The 18,848-nt window shown below is 37.0% G+C and overlaps 1 protein-coding gene across 7 annotated transcripts in view; it reads right to left on the reverse strand.

Moving 5' to 3' along the window:
- Positions 1 to 11,463: 11,463 nt before the first annotated feature.
- The window catches only part of CEP170B (centrosomal protein 170B), a 62,641-nt gene continuing 55,256 nt past the window's right edge, over positions 11,464 to 18,848 (reverse strand). For 5 of the 7 annotated variants that reach the window (XM_087922276.1, XM_087922272.1, XM_087922273.1 and 2 more), the window contains exons 15-19: positions 16,049 to 16,192; positions 15,778 to 15,866; positions 15,230 to 15,323; positions 14,706 to 14,757; positions 11,464 to 13,850 (exon numbers count right to left, since the gene is read on the reverse strand). In XM_087922276.1, the coding sequence (XP_087778402.1) occupies positions 13,615 to 13,850; positions 14,706 to 14,757; positions 15,230 to 15,323; positions 15,778 to 15,866; positions 16,049 to 16,192 (615 nt within the window). In that variant the 3' untranslated portion in view covers positions 11,464 to 13,614. The remainder of the gene's footprint in view (positions 13,851 to 14,705; positions 14,758 to 15,229; positions 15,324 to 15,777; positions 15,867 to 16,048; positions 16,193 to 18,848) is intronic. The other 2 variants (XM_087922279.1, XM_087922277.1) reach the window with 1 other exon arrangement.

The raw sequence follows: 18,848 nt of genomic DNA on the forward strand, positions 1-18,848 counted from the left end.
GTATTCTTCAGACCAGACTTTGAAGTGCCTAGAAACTATATAAAATAAAAGAGTACAATATTATAGTATGCACTTACATAGTGCCTCAAAAGCCAAAGTCCACTGCTTCTTTCTTTTAAAATTTGTCTTTTATCAAAGTCCTTCCACAACTTTCTGTTGGGAACTCATATAGGAATCTCCCAAGTGTGCCTTCCATCATTTTATTGCCTATGTTGTGCTGAAAGAGAGTAACTGAGCATAGTCACTCAGAAACTTCCATAAGTAGGTTGGAATTTTAACCTAGATTTTGGCTTAATCACTACACAATGCAATGATCAATATATGATTTTGGTTAAGTGAAATGAGCATTCTTAAACAGCTACCATTTTGAAGCACAGCTATAAAATTCAGCAGAGAAGATAAGGAGAAGTATGTGTAATGTGTGTGAAAATCTTTGATTAAAGAAAGTTCTATACAAGCGTAACAAGAACAAGAAGAACACAAAGAAATCCCAAGAAAAACAGTTATCAAACAAAATCAAAGATATCTACCTTGTCTATTTACTAGATACTGAGCTGAAATGTGTTTCAGAAGAATAAGGGAAATATAAACATTCAGAAAATATTTGAAGAGTACCAGACAGAATAAATTAAGGGCAATTCTCTCTCACCCCAAAGTAAAGAACATAAGCAACATTTGGGGAAGGTTTCAAAGGAATAATGGAATAATTGTACTTAAGTTTTAGGCAGGTATATTGAATACTGGGAAAAATATCCTAACAGAAGGAGCAATTTAACCATTTAAGAGTCAAATTTGTTTCCTTGTGACTAGAAGGCGACAAGGGCTCTACACACTTCAAATAAGACTTAGAGGATGTGCTTGGCACTAGACATTATAAAAACAGCTCTCTGGTATTCACTGAAGAATTATGATCTATTTCATATATTTTCAGTTTATCCAGCAAAAGTCACCTTAATTTTAAGGAGCAGATTCTCTGGAGAAACAATCTTTCAAGCTTACACGGAAACCTGAAAAAGGTCAGATTATTTGAATGAACAGCTCAGTGCAATATTTACCTGAAGGCCAAGCACTTTTTCCAAATCACACTTGAAGTATACATCACCTTAATCTTCATTCAAGTGCTTTATAAACTTCTATTTAATCATGCTTACTTAGTTATTTATACTGCAGGTCTATAAGGCAAGTCAGTATTATTAACTGAATTAGAACTGGGCTTAATTATTTTTGAAGTGATAAACCTATCTTAGGAGTATATCACTTCAAGTGAGGATTGATTCAATCGAGATTTGATCCTCCCATTAAAAAATACTTCCACAAAAATATTTCCATACCAATACTGGGTTTGCTTTCTACATGACTTGCTAGTTTTCTATATATTTGAAAGAGATAGTAATTGTTTGCTCCCATTCCTAGTCAGTAGACAATCCATACAAACGAATAGTTGGGAGAGATCCATTTTATTCACATTATCTGAGGACCTATGTTCAGATTTAATGATACCTCTGATACCCTGAAGGGTGCCTGAAATGGCTGCTAGAAAAATATTCCATAATAGAGATCTATATATATTTTTTCTGTATCATAGATTATATCAAAAACACCTACAAGATCAGAGGTACTACCATCTGGACAAAATGAAGAAAGTGAAGCCTAGAACAGAGAAGACATTTAATTACTATTACATATTTCAAGATATTCTCAGAGGAATCCTAATATTGCAAAAAAAAAGTATGTCTGTTTTCTTTTGGATTCCTTCACTCCTGCACAGCAAAAGAAACCATGAAGGGAAAATATGGATTAAACTTCCTCAAACCTATTCAAATTGCATTTACCCTTTACTGGTATTTAGTTTTTTCTCTTTCATTCTGGCAATAAAATTAAAATACTAATAAAAACAAGAAATGGGGCAAGAAATTATAATCTCCCTGCACCCTGTGCATCACCTATAAAAATTGCCAGTATGTAAAAAACTCAGACACCTCATTTCATGTTCTGCTGGACATCAACATTTGAAGTTTTAAGTTTAAGGACTAGGAAAAGAATTGGCTGAATAGCTTTGCTAGTGTTCAAGGAGCAGGATGGGATAAATTAATCTTTGTATGCCATCCAGAGTCATTAATGTGAGATGGGTGGCTCTATAAATCATTTAAAATAAATAGATTTCTGGGTCTAGAGCAGAAAGTCTACAATCTCAAATGGCCTGTTCAGGCTAGACAGATCTCACATTGATCTGAATTAATTCAATTGTATTATATAAATGGGCCTTATTCTTTTCATATCCTTGCTTATAATGGTTAGAATGATTCATTAGTCAGTTCCAGATCAACACTGAGAGCAGGCCATTTTTGTCTGTGCTAAGGTACTGCTGAAATGATTTTATTGATACTTTTATTTATTTTATTTTATTTGGTTTGTCAATTGCTTACAAGATAATAGGTATAAGTAAAAACATAGTTATGAATACATGGATACATATAAGAAAAATAAAAGAAACAATAGGACAGGGACAGTAGGCACATTGGTGCGCTTATGCATGCCCTCTACAGACTTCTTAGGAAAGGGGTGAGGTCAATAGTAGATAGTCTAAGATTAAAGTTTTTGGGGTTTGGGAAAGAAACCACAGAGTCAGGTAGAATATTCCAGACATTGACCACTCGGTTGCTGAAGTTTTATTTCCTGCAATCAAGTTTGGTGTGATTAACCTTGAGTTTGTATCTATTGTTTGCTCTTGTATTGTTAGGGTTGAAGCTGAAGTATTCATTGACTGGTAGGACATTGCAATGTATGATTTTACATACTATACTTAGATCGGACCAAAGGTGGCATAGTTCTAGTTTTTCTAGGTCTAGAATTTCAAGACTGGTGGCACAAGGTATTCTGCAACAAGTAGAGGAGTGAAGAACTCTTCTTGTGAAATATTTCTGGACTTTCTCAACTGTGTTAATATCAGATACATAATGCGGGTTCCAGACTGATGAGCTGTATTTGAGTATTGGTCTAGCAAATGTTTTGTATGCTCTAGTTAGTAGTGTAATATTACCAGAGAAAAAGCTACGTAAGATTAGGTTAACAACTCTTAATGCTTTTTTGGCTATGTAGTTACAGTGGGGTCTACCACTTAGATCATTAGAGATGAGTACTCCAAGATCCTTGACAGAGTTTGGATCATCAACAAGGTCTTGACTATTCAGCCTGTATTTTATTTTCTGATTTTTTTTTGCCAATATGTAAGACAGAGCATTTATTTGTTGAGATTTGAAGTTGCCATTTGTTTGAGCATTCTGATACATAGTTGAGGTCTTTTTGAAGGGTAGCAGTATTGTCTGTGGTGTTGAATAGCTTTACATCATCAGCGAAGAGAACGCAGTTGCTCTTAATATGATCACAGAGGTCATTTACGTAGAGTATAAAGAGAGTTGGTCCTAGAATACTGCCTTGGGGGACACCACTGTTGACAGGTACAGAATTTGATAGGACGCTCCCAATTTTGACCATTTGTTGTCTTTTTGAGAGGAATGCTTCTATTCAGTTATGCAGGTGTCCAGAGATACCATAAGATTTTAGTTTTAGTTCAGTGTACCACTGAATCAAAGGCTTTACAGAAGTCTATGTAGATTGCATCTATTGCTTTGCCCTGATCGAGTTGTGTAGACCATATGTTTTTGCAGTGTAAGAGTTGCAGATTGCAGGATAGTTTTTTTCTGAAACCAAATGGTTTATTAGAGTAGGTTGTTTGTTTCTAAGTGGAGGATAATGGATTGGTTAATAATTGATTCCATGACTTTACAGGTGACGCAGCATAAGGAGATTGGTCTGTAATTTTCAACTAGGCTGGGGTCTCCCTTTTTGAAGATGGGAATGATCGTGGCTTGTGACCATGGCAAGGAGCTGGTCCTGAAAGATTTTTCAAAGATTATGCTTAGAGGTTCGGCTATGGCAGTGGGTAACTTTTTTAAGAAGTAGGCACATATTCCGTCCGGTCCAATAGATGGAGATGGTTTTAGATTGTGTAGTGCTTTTTCAACATTGTCAACACTGTAAAATCGATATGTATTAGATCATTGTAGTTGTCTGTGGTTCGACTAGGAAATACTGGGTATGATCCATTGCTGTTTACAAATACTGAGCCAAAGAATGTGTTAAAGAGGTTGGCTTTAATAGTGTCGTCGTTGCAATCTTTACCATTAGGTCCTTTCAGGGGTGGGATGCACCTTGAGTCTTTTAGTTTGTTGTTTACAAAATTGTAGAAAGTGCGTGTGGAATTGCTGCGTAGGTTTTTTTCTTGTTTAATGTGATAATTGGTGCATTTACTCTTTATCTGGTGGCATAAATTTTTGTATTGGCTTTTGAAGTTGGCAACGTGACCAGATTTATTTTTCCGCCAAAGTGATCTCTTTTTGGATTGAAGCTTCCTTATTGTTATGGGTAATCTGTTTTTTCTGGTTTTGGGAGTTGTTATTGGTACATATAGTTTGATGACTCTTTTGACTTCAAGTAAAAATATTTTGTAATGGTCTTCAACAGTATTGCATCCAGTGAATAGAAATTGCCAATCAAGGGATGAGAGATCGTTGTCTATAAGATCATAGTTGCCTTTTTTGAAGTTATAATTGGGGATCACATCATTGTGTTGATTTTTGTGTGGATGTATGTTGAGACAAAAGTCAATCATGCTGTGGTCACTGTTGGAAAAGGGTTCTTTAATTTGTATTCCATAAATTGAATTCAAACTATTGCAGAAGATGAGATCAAGGCAGTTGTTAAGTCTAATATTGTTGGTTACTAGTTGTTCCAGTCCCAGGTTTGTTACAGCATTGTAGAAAGTTGCATGTATGTTTTACATTCGTTTTGGGTCCAGTTAATGTGAGGTAGATTGAAGTCACCAAGAAAGATAAAAGTGTATGGGAGGTTGTTGCCCATGTTAGTAGTGAATTTAGCTTGTTCGACATGTTCAATGTCATAATCAGGGGCTCTGTAACATAGTAAGAATTGAAATGTGATATTTAAGGACAGTTCACAGACGATGGTCTCAGGAAGAGCAAGCTCTTGGGTAACTTGGATGTTTTTTAGATATAAGGACTTTTTATAGACGATAGCAACACCACCTCCTCTACGGATTTCACAAGCTGATCAGTAAACATGATAATCTCTTACTGAGGTAATGGAGTCAGGGAGAGATGCATTGAGCCATGTTTCACAGATAAATATGATGACGAATTTAGCCATATTCTGGAGTCTTCACTTTTTAAGTTGTCCACAGTAAATCTCTGAGCCATTTACCCGCTCCTTTCTCCCACTGAAAAATGCACTGCTGATCTATAAGGAGCTGGGGGAGACACTCACCTACAGTTGGGTAGCTTCTAAGCTTGCAGTTGGCAGTTGCCACAAAACCACAGCTTTGTTTGTTCCCCGCATCGGCTTCCCTCTCCCGAGATCAGGCAGCTTCTTTTCACTAGGCAGCTTTTTCCTCTCCAGGCAGCTGAAAGGGAAGCTGCTCAAGACAGGATTCCTGGACCCTGGCTTTAAATCTGAGGTGGTGTTTTTTTTTAAATAAGAGTGTGAAAAATCAGCTTTTAACCTGCCAGGCAAGGATTAATTATCCCCCTGGGAAGCATTTGTCAAAAAAGAAGAAGGAGAAGGAGAAGGGGAAGGGGAAGGGGAAGGAGAAGGAGAAGGAGAAGGGGACAGGGAAGGGGAAGGGGAAGGGGAAGGAGGAGGAGGAGGAGGAGGCTTACCAGCTGCTGGGAAAATAAATCCTTGTTGATATTCCCCTAGTCCTCAACTTACAAAACAATCTCACAAAATAATGTTTCACAGAGGTGAAACTGTTCTCAAAGTGACTGGCATGGCAAGTTTGGTCAATTGTAAAACACTGATTTATCCAAAAACAAACAGCTGAAGTTCTTCCCAATCACTTCTTCTTACCATGCCTTTATATTTTTATCAATTTTACACCCCCATTTTCAATTTAGGTAAGCACCCTGCAGTCTTCTAAACAAAAACCTGGGCTGCAGTCATGATTTTGTAACAATGACTATTAGACCCATTTTTTAAACAACATTTATGCTAGAAGCTAGCGCTTCGCTTTCAAATACTAACTGCCCTTTTTTAAAATAAATAAATAAATAAAACTAAGGACAGCTGTGGCAGTGGGTTGGGTGGGTACAAAGATTTATAACACACAGCTTTTTCCTGCTGTATCTTTACTTACCAACAGAGAGACTTCCAAAATCCTAATTACAAGTTTCTTTCTCAAGGTGTACAAAAAGATACATTCGTAAGTATAGAATTTGGGGCTGAATCTGCAGTCTTCTTTGTTCCATAATGAGGGCCTCCCATTTCCTAATCCAGGCCATCTGAAGAGTCCTCAATGGCCCATTATCATACAGTAATTTTAAAAATACTGACCATTTTGGAAATTAGGCCCCATCTCAAGCCTCTACAGGGCCTATAGATCAAACCAGATCTCTCGGCACCTGTCGAAAGGCTGATTTTACAAATACATTAAACTATTTCCCACCCATATGGACCATTGATTGAATTTCCCCTTTACAAGGAGGAAGTAATCATTATTAGATAATAATGAAAGCTAGAGATTAACGCTGTTCTGATACATACCAGGCCTGTTCAGCAAAAAAGTTACATGCCTGCAGTTAAGCAATTTTGTCTTGCTGTCTTCTTTAGTTTGCTTTTGAGTGGAGGAAAAACTCTGCTTGTGTGTGGGACAGCAGTCCACACAGATTTCATGCCAACTTTTTTGTGCTGAAAGGGTACCTCTGCCATTTGTTGATTAATTTTCTACCTGGCACAGGGGTGGGCAATTAATTCTTCAAAGGAGCTGCATGAGAAGCTGGGACTGTTGTGGAGAACCAAACCAATAGGCTGAATTTAATTCTGCCACCGGGGCCACCCACATATTGATGGAGGAAGGAGCCCAGAGCCTTGCCTGCCTTTGCCTCAGCCTGACTGCTGCTCTTCTGCTGCAGGTGCAGAAAAGCTTTCTCTTGCTAGACTAAAGGAGTCTCTTAGATGCTTCTCCCACTCTCTGCAGCTCACTTAGTCACATTTTATTTTCTATCTTCCAATTTACCTCAAGCCAGGCAGGGAGGGAGACAGACAGGGAGAGCCAAAGGGCCATAAAATATCTAGATCTGACCTAGCGGAATATGACTTTCCCTACTGATCTTGCACCTCACTTTCACAAAGACCCTACACCACTGCTGCAGACAGAGAAAGGAAGGCAGTAATCTAGAATTTTGAAATTCAATGAAAGTTCAAGGAGACTGCTAGAGATGAAGAGACTAAAGTGAGGAAAAAGGCAACAATGACCACCCAATGAAGCCTGAAAACTAAATTCTGCAGCATGTAGTAGTCTTATTCAATAGCACCCACCAATGTTTTTTTCTCTCTGATATTGTCCCATTTTATTTCATTTAATATGCACTGTTGTGCTTCTATATATCATATAAAGCTGGGGGGGGGGGTCCCTCTTTTTTTGTGGAGGAGTCTTGAAATTCTTTCTACCATGTTTCTATTATTTTTTCCTTCTTCCATACTGATGATGCTGTTTTGGCTACCTAAAAATGTTTACTCCAAGCTTATTTGCATCAGATGAGTGAATGGTGGAAGACAAGAGCAGCAGCAATTCTCCAATCCTTCTTTTGCTTGCTATGGATTTATTCCTTCTTTCCCTTGCTCCCCAGCATTTTATAGTCAGAAAGAGATCTGGAACCTTAAAAATAAACTCTGTTCCTATAGATTCAAACAGGTGTGTATTTCTTATCTTTCCCAACCCAAAGCCTCTAAAGAGATTAGCTCAGGCCTCTAACTTTTATTGAACCTAGTATGAGAATGATTTATTATAGCAAATTTGTGATAAAATTATATAAAATAACCATTTATTTTGGTTTGAAAGACATCCACATTATTCAGAGACAAAATGGTACAGATAAACTGCCTGTCAAGCAAAATAAATTACTGTTTTGTTTTTTAAAAAAAAACTAAGACAAAGAGAAAAAAGCAAACTGAAGGTCTGCAGGAATCAGGTGGATCTTATAATTATGCACAGTATTTCAGAGGACATCAAAATGAAGTAAAAGATGAACCAAAAATGGAGGTCATTGAAACAGTTTTGAGTTACACAAAACTGAATTTCAGTAACTCTCATACAGCTCAGCTTGCTTCAGTGTGGCATGCAGATCTAGTACAATGATAGCTGTGAAAAAATGTTTTTAACAGTGGAAAACAGTTTCAGCAGAGTAACAATCAGCAGATGCTCAGGCACCACTGAGCAGGAGACAGAACAGAAAGTGAACAAGTAGTTTTCTGGACTTTGACAATGGCAAGATCAGGAATTCATTTGAGGAAGGAAGGAAGGAAGGAAGGAAGGAAGGAAGGAAGGAAGGAAGGAAGGAAGGAAGGAAGGAAGGAAGGAAGGAAGGAAGGAAGGAAGGAAGGAAGGCATTTACAAAAGTGAATTATCAGTATCAACTTACACTCCCACTTCTTTCAAAAGTAGGTATCTGTAAACATTCAGAGCAAACATTTCCTTTGATTCATGTAAGGATGACTTGGGGACATACACACATTAGGTTTTTAAAATGTATATATTTAAGACACTCATTACCTTAAACTGAAGTGCGCATTTAAAGTCTAAGATATCATGTAAGGAGATTTAAAATTTCCAATTGGTTTCAAAGCCTTCCTGGGTACACAGGTTGTACTGGGTTGCTTTCATGTGATGTAGAAAAACACTTACCTAATCCATTTCTCTCTGATGGAATGAAAAGTTATCCCTTCTGCTAACGTACATAGCTGGTCATTCTTGAAAACTTGCCTCTGAAATTTTTTCTAATTTGAATTGAACCCAGCCATAGAGATAGTCCTCATTTAACAACTGCCTTGTTTAGCAATTATTTAGCAGTTACAACAGCACTGAAAAAGTAACTTTATGGACAGTCTTTGAATTTATGATAGTGAAGCATCCCAGTCATGTGATTTCCATTTACATGATTCACAGCTAACTTCCAACAAGCAGAGTCAATGAAGAAGCTGGTGTGAAATTATAAATTGTAGTCATGATGTCTTACTTAATTGTGCGGCATAGCAAGAGTTGCCGGTCTTGATTGAGGTAAAGCAAGGACTATCCGTATTGGCAAACATGCAGAATCCTACATACACACACCTGTTTGAAATCTATAAAAAAAGTTTGTGATAGGCAAAAACTGCTCCCATTAACTGCTTTCAGTGTTTTTACATATGTATTTATTTATTTAGCACATTTATGTTACTGCACACACTCAGACTATATGGTAGTATTACCACCAGCATGAGAATGACAGCATTCTTTTCAAACAGATAAACATTATCTCAATGAATCATGTTCATTCAATCGTGATCAATCATTTTAACCTAAGGGGGATAAGCTGTTTTCTCCCCCTCTCAAAAAAAATTTAAGTTACTCTGAAGAAATCAAACAGTTGTCACTGAACTTCAAATGATCTGGGCTTTCTAATCCTTTGAAACTGTCTAGTCAAATATAAAAGTTTTAATTAAATAAAAAAACTGTGTATCAACAAGTAGGTCCCGTTTATTTGACTTTCTGCTAACTAGAAAATCAAATAAATGGCACCTAGATTGTACCCACATACTGGGATTAAATGTTTAACGGGTTGTATGCATATTGCACTAGAGGGATCCAATATGAGAATATCAAAGCCACATGGCGTCTTCTTTGACTTAAGTGTATCAGAAGTAATATGCAATCTATTTGTAACATATTAACTGTATAACCTTAGTTTGTTTCAATTTTTAATTTTATGTGTAGGTTAAGCCCAAGTCTTTTTTGCTACCTGTGAGCAAACCAGACTTCTATGTCCATGTCTTCTAGATGTTAACACATAGATGTAGCACTGGAGTAGGACAAACATCTCACCTTAGGCTTGAATATTTATGAAACGTATACACAGATGTGAACATCCTTCCTCATGTGTTAAGCTTGCATTTTCTAGAAGTCCCCAAATACATGTTGCCTGGGAACTTTGAGAATTATATGCATTTGCAATTCATTCTATTGGGGAAAGTTGACTGAGAAGATGACATAAATTTAAAACTGCTTTTCTAGGGTTTATTCTAAGCTTTTTCTAAGCTTACTCAAAACTCAGTCCCTCTTTCTGCAACAGTATATTTGGAAGATAATTAATGTAGACTTGGTGCTGGCAAAAATGGACTAGTGTGACATCAATAATTGAGGTGAAGATTTTTGATGTATTTTCAAGGTTTGGGTTCTTAAGAGATGGTGGAAAAACTTGATGAGAAGCAAGAATTGACATGTGACATCTCTATGACTCAGAGACAAGTTTACAAGGGACCATTAGGTACAATTAAACAGAAGCTGTATAAATGAATCTGTAACTGGATCCGTTTCTAATGGGAAAAGTACTGGCAACTTTTATTTGGTGCCTCAATATCAATAGCAGCATTTACATTATTTAAACCCGTGCACAATCAAGTAAAATCCAACTGGATACCAAAGATTTCCTCTGAGTAACTAAATTGAATTTTTTATTCATTTTCCAAAAGAATTTTACTTCTAGAATTTAACATTTTAAACATGTTCTCCATAGCAGGGGTCCCCAACTCCCAGGCTGCACCCACTACCGGTCCATGACCTATTCATAAGCGGACTGCACAAGTAGCAGGCTGGTGCACAAGTGCACACTCTCGACTTGTGAGAGCAGTGGGTCAGTGCATATACACCCGTGCACGCAGCTCAACTTGCTCAAGCTGTATGCGCATGTGGGTGTGCGCCGGCCCACCGCTCATGCAAGTTGAGCTGTGTGCCAGCCTACCACTCACACAACCTGGTTCCCCTCTCCCCACCAGGCCAAGGTTGGGGACCGCTGCTCTGTAGGATATATCCACACTATCCATCATTTCCAGACCTGAATAAATTACTGTCAATACAATAGTTCTCCATTTTTCCCTGATAAAATTATGCACTGCATTCATTTCTTAACTGAATTCACTTCTCAACTGTATTTAATCTGGTGGTCTTCAATGATTATTTAAAAATGAAGTGAATGTTATAAAAGATTTCCCTGTGTCAACTGATATCAATAAGCACTTCAAATAGATAACAGTGCTGTTCTTTAAACCATTGCTGATTTGACAAGTGGACAATTCATTTTAATTGGAAAAATGGGTGTTTAAAAATGTTTGCAAAGTTATTCTTGATATTGGTATTAAGTTTATAATGGCCAGTCATAAAACAATTATAATACTGCACTACTCACTTGACACATCATCAGCCAAACAAGTTTTAGCATCGAGATTCAAGAAAGGGTGGCACCAATATTAGAAATTGTTTTGTGGCTAGACAATGGAGGAGGTAAATTTTAATTCATGCTTTTTATTCTTAGGTGCTCAAATTCCCAGCACAGGGATGTTGGATAACACTGAATATTGGAGCAAATTAGTTTATTTACATTCTCCTAGAAACTACATTAAACTAAAACTGTGTTGTATAATTTCCAAGATATATCCCAAGATCTACATTCATTTGAGCAATTTTAAGGCAACAGCTACAATATCACTATTTTTTGTGGCAACTTTTTGATAGTCCGCATCTTATAATTTGGAGTGGAAAGGGATATGGTATGACCAGCTCTGGAGGTCAGAGAAATCCATTCTTTGCTAGAACTAAAAGTTCAGCATAACATCTACTGCAGGGTTTCTCAACTTTGGCAATCTGAAGATGTGTGAATTTTCCAGTCAGAGTAACTTCAAGCTGCAAACTGTCAATGCTTCAACCACACCTTCAAGCAGTCAAGGTTGAGAAAATCTGGTCTACTGATACAACATGATACTTTTCCCATTTTCCGTGGGATGCCCATTAATACTAAACTGAGCATGAGAGGATCATCTCATGGGGGCATGTTGAGCATGCCTTGTTGAAAATCCACCCCCAGCACCCTGAAACTAGAAGGATATGGAGAAAGTCTGTTTTTTACTGCTCAAAACTGTTTTCCTAGAGGTACAAAAAAGGCCTGTACCTTTCTGCTCTTTAAATAGTGCGTGAATGTCAGTGAGATTCAGACCAAGTATACACATGCTGAGTTGTGGTTAGCTTAGATCCATACTACACAACAAGCCAGGATGAGCAACTTTTTTTCTGCCTAGCAGCCAAACTATATTTTTCTGCTCTGCCTGTGTTCCAAAAGGGAGATGATATCTGCCATCACTAAAGTAGCCTGAGCCATGATTTGGAAATACATTGTGTTACTGTGCAATTTATAGGCAAAATTGTTACCTGTGCCTTAAGCTTTGCAGAGCCCCCCTCTTCCCTTCTCCCTCCCCAATGTACACTTACACAACTAGGAATATTGGCTTAAAGTTTTAAAGAATGCATTTAAACTGTCCCCACCCAAAATTCTACTAAGCCATAAACTGCACAAGGCTGTGCATGTTCCAAAGTGGCTCATCTACATAAAATGAGATCCACATAATTGGGTTAAGCACAAGTATCCACTCTTGGGCTTAAGCTTAAGCATCATGCTAAACCCACATCAAACAAGCCACATGGTGGCTTAGCAAGTTGTGATCATGTTACTACTGTGGTTTATAGATGAGTCTTCTGTCAGTTCAGATATTCTGGCTTATTTAACAGGCCATGGTTAAAAAGACTATGTGTAAATCTTATTACCAAAGTGCTGGGGAGACATTCTGACTACTTGCCCAGTTGTGGAACATTTATTCTTATGCCCCTCTTTAGATAGAATAAGAAAAAAATATTCAGAGCACACAAACCATTTGTTATATGGAGACTGACATGATACAGTAAGAATTTGGCAACCTGGCTATACAAAATCCTGATTTGGTCATTGAATCCTCTCCTACAGAACTACTTATTTGGAATTTTTCAAATGAATCACATACAGAAAACAATACAGCAATATTCACAGCTCTCTTGTCTCCACTCTTTTAACCAGTAGAACAGTGAAAGCTGTATGACTGGAAGCAAAATTATTCAATATCATCTTTGCTTCCTCCTCGAAGACATTTTTCGGGCAACTGCTCCTGAATTTGTAAAAGTAAGCTATGTTGCCTCATTTTACCTGACAGTATTAAAAATAAATCCTGACCAAACCATTTGAATACTCCGTATTTAAAATTAATTATACAGCACCAGCTATCCACTGTCTCAAAAAGTGTATTTTCAAAATGGATTCTATATACAACTCAACCAATTGCTATGAAAAGGCTATATCTGAGAACGTATCAGAGCTTCAGCAATAGAGAATGAACAATATGCAAGGTCTGCTTTGTTATGGCACAATAGAAGAATGGCACACCGAATTGCTTTGTTAAAAAAAAATCTCTTGTGGATCTGTTGTTCCACACCATTAGCCTTTTTTCCTCACAAAGGGTTTCACCCAGACTTCAACTGCCCACATAGCAGAGATTGTACCTTTTCCCCCATTTTGTGCAATGTGCTAACAATCTAAACAACTGTTCCACGTGGACTTGCCCACAGCCACTCACACACAACTCATATGCAATACTAAACGCCACAGTAAATGACATACTACAAGATAAGCAATAGAAAATATTCTGTCAGATCACATATTTCTCCCCAGCTGGAACAAATGTTTTATCCTGCAGGCCAGTAGACCCAAAGTTCGATTTCTGAGTATAATTCATTTTCTTGACAGGTGACAAAGACTCCAACACAGATCCAGAAGTGTTGTTGGCAGTCCTGACTTTAGCTGCTTCAGGTTGTAGCACAGAACAGGTCTTGTTGTTGGTGAGCAAATCCAAGTTCCCGCTTGGGTCGATGATGGCATTTATAACTGCCAAAAGGGAAAAAAGAAGCATGATCAGTCCTCTGACTAAATCCCACCGTACTTTTTCACTTGATGTTTGATACCTGAGCAACTGAGCACATGGACAGTGAACAGCTTCTATTTCAGAAGCATAATCTCCTGGCAGATAATTTAATGCTATGAAAGCTCATTCTGTGATGGCTGCTTTGCAAAGACTGAATTATACTGTTTTGATTTGTATAGCTGCCCCTCTCATATATGTGACTCTAGGTGGCTTACAATAAAATACATAAAATACACAATATAAAAATAAAATACATAGTAGTTAGGCATCATCCAACTAATTACTGTATCCATATACAGTAGCTTGGAGATAGGCTCTATCATATGCCTTGGGCCCTGGGGTTGGGGACAAAACCAAATCTCAAAGGCCTTATGGATACTCCTTAATTGAGAGTACATGGAGCATACCACTCCTGCTAGACAGGTAGAGACAATTGAGGACAGATGGTCCCATTAGTAAATGGGTTCTGTTCTAAGCCATGAAGGGTTTTAAAGATGAATTGAATTGAAGTATCCTGAATTGTAGATAAAAGCATACTGGCAACCAGTGCAGCTCATGAAGCAGTAATGGCATATGCACCAAGCAACTGCTTGCGTTCTACACCAGTTGAAACTTCTTGAGCGCAGATATATAATTATTCTCACTTGAAGTTGCTTGGCATTTTGTTTTATCTGAAGACCAAAGTAAGTCTTGTTTTACACTCCGACACATGGCATGTTGCAACATCTCCAGCTTTCTCTTTTTAAAACTTAATCATATCTATTTAAACTAATCATTTACATTAAAAACAAAGAATTATGAAGGCAAGTACCACAAACCTTCAAGTTGTTTTTGGACTCTGCGAAGCTCCTTCAAAATAGAGCTGATTTCCTAAATTAAAAAAAATAAACACTGATGAACTTTAGCAAACTAAGCCTGTTATGTACATTTTAAAAAATTCAATTAAACCAATTTATACCTGGTTTCGTACTTGATCAATCTTGTTTTAAACAGCATATACCAAAATGTTTTCTTTAAATTTACCTTTAAAGATTTACAACTAGATTTCAATTTTAAAACTCTTTTTAGTTTTCATTATATTATATTAAAATTGAAGTGCTGAGTTCCACAGTGTGAATCTTGTCAGTAGAATATGTTTACTTACATGCTTCTTCAAAAGTAAAAATATACAAAAGAAATAAGATTAAAATCCAAATCCTAAACTAATCCCACATTTTTATTTTTGTCTTTCAGATTCATTCCATAATTTAAACGTTTGTATATATAAATCCAACAATGTCATCAATGCATATTTTTAATAGCAAGATTGCAAAGCACATAATTTAACAAAGTGATTTCCCACCTTGTTTGATGTCTTTAAAATTGGCACTTCATTTTCAGAATTAATTTTGGCTTCCATTTCTTCCCATGTCCTCTCAGTATTCTGGAACAGAATTCTGATACAAACACATTAATGTTGTTACTTCCAAAGTAGTAATTTAACCACAGTCTTTTTATATGTGTATCTTTATACCCTACGCTTCAGTATACCTGAATGCTACAAATTATCTATACCGAATTATCTATACTGAAATACTGGCCATTTGAAAACATATTCAGTCAGTTAATTGATTTAAAAAGTAAGTTAATTATTAATATTTAAATCTTATTGGATAAATTCCAAGCATGATTATTTGAAATAAGTTCAAAGAATTCAAGGAGCCATGTTCAAGATTATGATATAAAACTTAATAATCCTAACCAAGGTACAAATGCCCATTTCAATTCTCTTATAAATTGAGAACCAGTATTAATCAATGTCATTTTGCTAACTCTGGTATGAAATGCTAGTCTCCAGGTTCCATAAGTGGTTACATAAGAGAGCCATATAGATTGGCACCATATACTCACTTCATTTTCTCTGCCAAATTTTCTGTATTTTCCCGAATGGTATGAGATAACTGGGAAACAGGGTTTAGCATCAAATTGTCAAAGATCACCTGGAATACAATCACCAAAACAAATTTCAAAGACAGAATTTTTAACATGATTATTTTTGCTAACCTTCACCCAGTTATTCATGGAACTGATGATCTCATTCAGAAGTAGTTTCATATGGTCATATCTTAAGACATGGAGGAATTTAATTTCCTATACTTCCATGAAATGGAAATACACTTGCCTCTTCCCTGTTTCTTATCCGTGTTCTTTTTGTGATATCCTCCTCCCGGCTGTCATTCATATTTTGGTCAAAATCACGGAATTCCAATGAACCAGGAGGCACCTTTTGGAAGTTTAGACTTGCTTCTGGTATATGCTGTACCAGCTTAAGAATAAAAAATAAATGCTAAATTGAATTATCTAGTTGACAATATAAGAAGGAAATAACAAGCAACTTTGGTGTGATCTTCTAATACCAGTCTTCTTCTTCATCTAAGTGGGACCAACACATTACATGCAGAGAAGCTACTGAAAAATGACACCTGGTGTTGAGTTTGTCCCCTTCATTTCTATAAAGCATTGCACAATTTACCCAGTGACTCAAGTAGTTTGTTTACTTACTACAGCTCAACATCACTGCCTGAAAATGGTGGCAAAATTCACACTAGAAATGATATCACGTCTTTAGTGAATATTGTAGTATCCAATATAAGAGTGTCATTTTCACCAGCTTTCAATATAATACATATTACTAGTACTATTCAATCATTCCAAAATATTAGAATCTCTTTTCAAAGCACTAAGTAGCATCAGATGAAATGTTACATTAAAAATTATACAACTGTAGAAGACAGTCCACATTCAATGGACTTAGTCACTTTATCAATTAAAATTTCCTTTAGATAAGGGTTTTGTTTTTGTTTTTGCTATTTAGGAAACATGAACATGAAATGCACTTAAAATTTCCATGTGCATAGTCCTAGCAAGGCCACAGTTTTTAGTTATGGAGTTTTTTAGAAATACATATTTGCAATTTTACTAAAGCTCCTACAATGGTTCTATTCCTAGAGGCTCTTCTTCCAACTTCAGAATCCTGGAAGACTGACTGGAAACCTGCGAGATATAAACAAGGAATACAAACAGGGCAGGATTCCCAATTGCAAGAATAAACCTGTATATGCATGCAGTTGCAATTGTGTATGATAGGTTGCTCAGACAAGGCTTCTCTGAATGCATAAACATCCGAAGGGCAAAGGTAGCAGATATGCCTTCCCTTCTGCACATTCAACAAACACAATAAGTGTGTGACATCTGAACTTGCCCATACCGTGACAAGGTTTTATCCAATGTATGCGGGTCATGTGGAGGTAATGAGTTCTAGGGAGAAGAAATGATCATTCCCAACTGAGTACGGGTAGTCCTCGCTTAATGACCATTCAAACTTACAATGAACACCCCAAAAGGCACTTATGACCTGGGTTCAAAATTGCAGCATCCAGGCCACACATACCTCTCCGGTCAGGTGATCACGTTTTAGCCGTTTAGCAATTGGGCTGCACTTATCTGCAGCTCACTAGTTAATACTTCTAGTTTCCAGCAAAAACCAATGGGTGAACAATGGGTTTGTTTAGCGACCACAGTGTTCACTTAACCACCATGGTGCTTGATTTATGGCCACCTACTTAATGACCATCACAAAAAATGTCATGAAATCACATCGGTCACATGATGACCTGCTTCACAACTGGCATGACTCAGAACTGTAATTCTGGGCTCAATTGCGGTCACAAGTCAAGGACTATCTGTAATTCCTTAGGCACCAACTTTTTAAGTTCGATGTTTATTTGAATATAAGTAGGTGAGGAAAAATATGGGGGTTCAGCTCTAAATCTTGGTGAAAGAAAATTTAAGATCAAAAGAAGGAAAAGAAAAAGTAAGAAAGCTGAAAAGAATGAAAAAAATGAAATAAAGAAAGAAATATTTACAGAACACAAAAAGATTTTAAAGCAGAACATAGTGGGAAAGAAAATGCACCTGATATGGAATTGCTGCCTGCAAAGATGAATGAGCAATCTGTATTGAAAGAAAGGAAGAGAGGGAGGGAGGGATACAGAGCAGTCAGTGCTGACCATAAGATTAGAAGAATTAAATGCAAAGTACAGGATAGCACAATCAAAAAGGCCAAATCAAATCGAAGAAATAACAATTCCAATCGCATCTAGTGCTACCAGAGAACCGTAAGATTTCTATAACTCTCTGCGTCCATCTAGTGGTCATCTCAATTTTTGCAACCTAGATCTCATAGCCTTAAACACAAATAAATGCAGCTGATATTTGGCAAAACCAGTGGTGGGATTTAAATAATTTAACAACTGGTTCTCTGCCCTAATGATTTCTTCCAACAATCAGTTCACCAAACTGCTCAGAAACTTAGCAATCAGTTCTCCCAAACTGGTGAAAACTGGCTGAACTCCACCACTGAGCAAAACCGTCCTATGACAAAACCAACTTGCCCCCTGTGGCACATCTTGGGAAGAGCATGAGCATGTCCTACAACAGAACTGGTAAATTGGTAGCAAACTATTTTGCAATAGCATTGTGGCTAATGTAACAATGCAATACTGTATTAGTAGTAGTAACAATAATACAAAGTGCAGTCTGGGTTTCAAACATTCTGGACAGTGGACAGTATTGGGAGTGAATCATAGGCTTGGAAGAGACCATGGAGGTCCTCTTCTTCAACCAACTGCCCAAGGCTGGAGATAGGAGAACAGAGGCAGATTTCTCCAGAATAGAAAGCAGAATCTTTCAATCAATTCCATTTAAATGCCTAAATGTTAATCTGGTCCCAACTGGGCTCATTTCTATAATCACAAGGGATAGTTTTAGATCTTGATGGTGAACACATATGGTAATTTAAATACATACAGTTGATCTTCTGGGTTTATTTTAATTTTGGGTTTGGATAAAGCCAACGAATGGGTTAAACACATTAAAAAAAAACAAGCTGACACATTCAATATGCAAAAGGTCTGCCATCC

Source organism: Pseudonaja textilis, chromosome 1 (genome assembly GCF_049901715.1).
Source record: "Pseudonaja textilis isolate UNSWEBS1 chromosome 1, rPseTex1.2, whole genome shotgun sequence".
Taxonomy (NCBI): domain Eukaryota; kingdom Metazoa; phylum Chordata; class Lepidosauria; order Squamata; family Elapidae; genus Pseudonaja; species Pseudonaja textilis.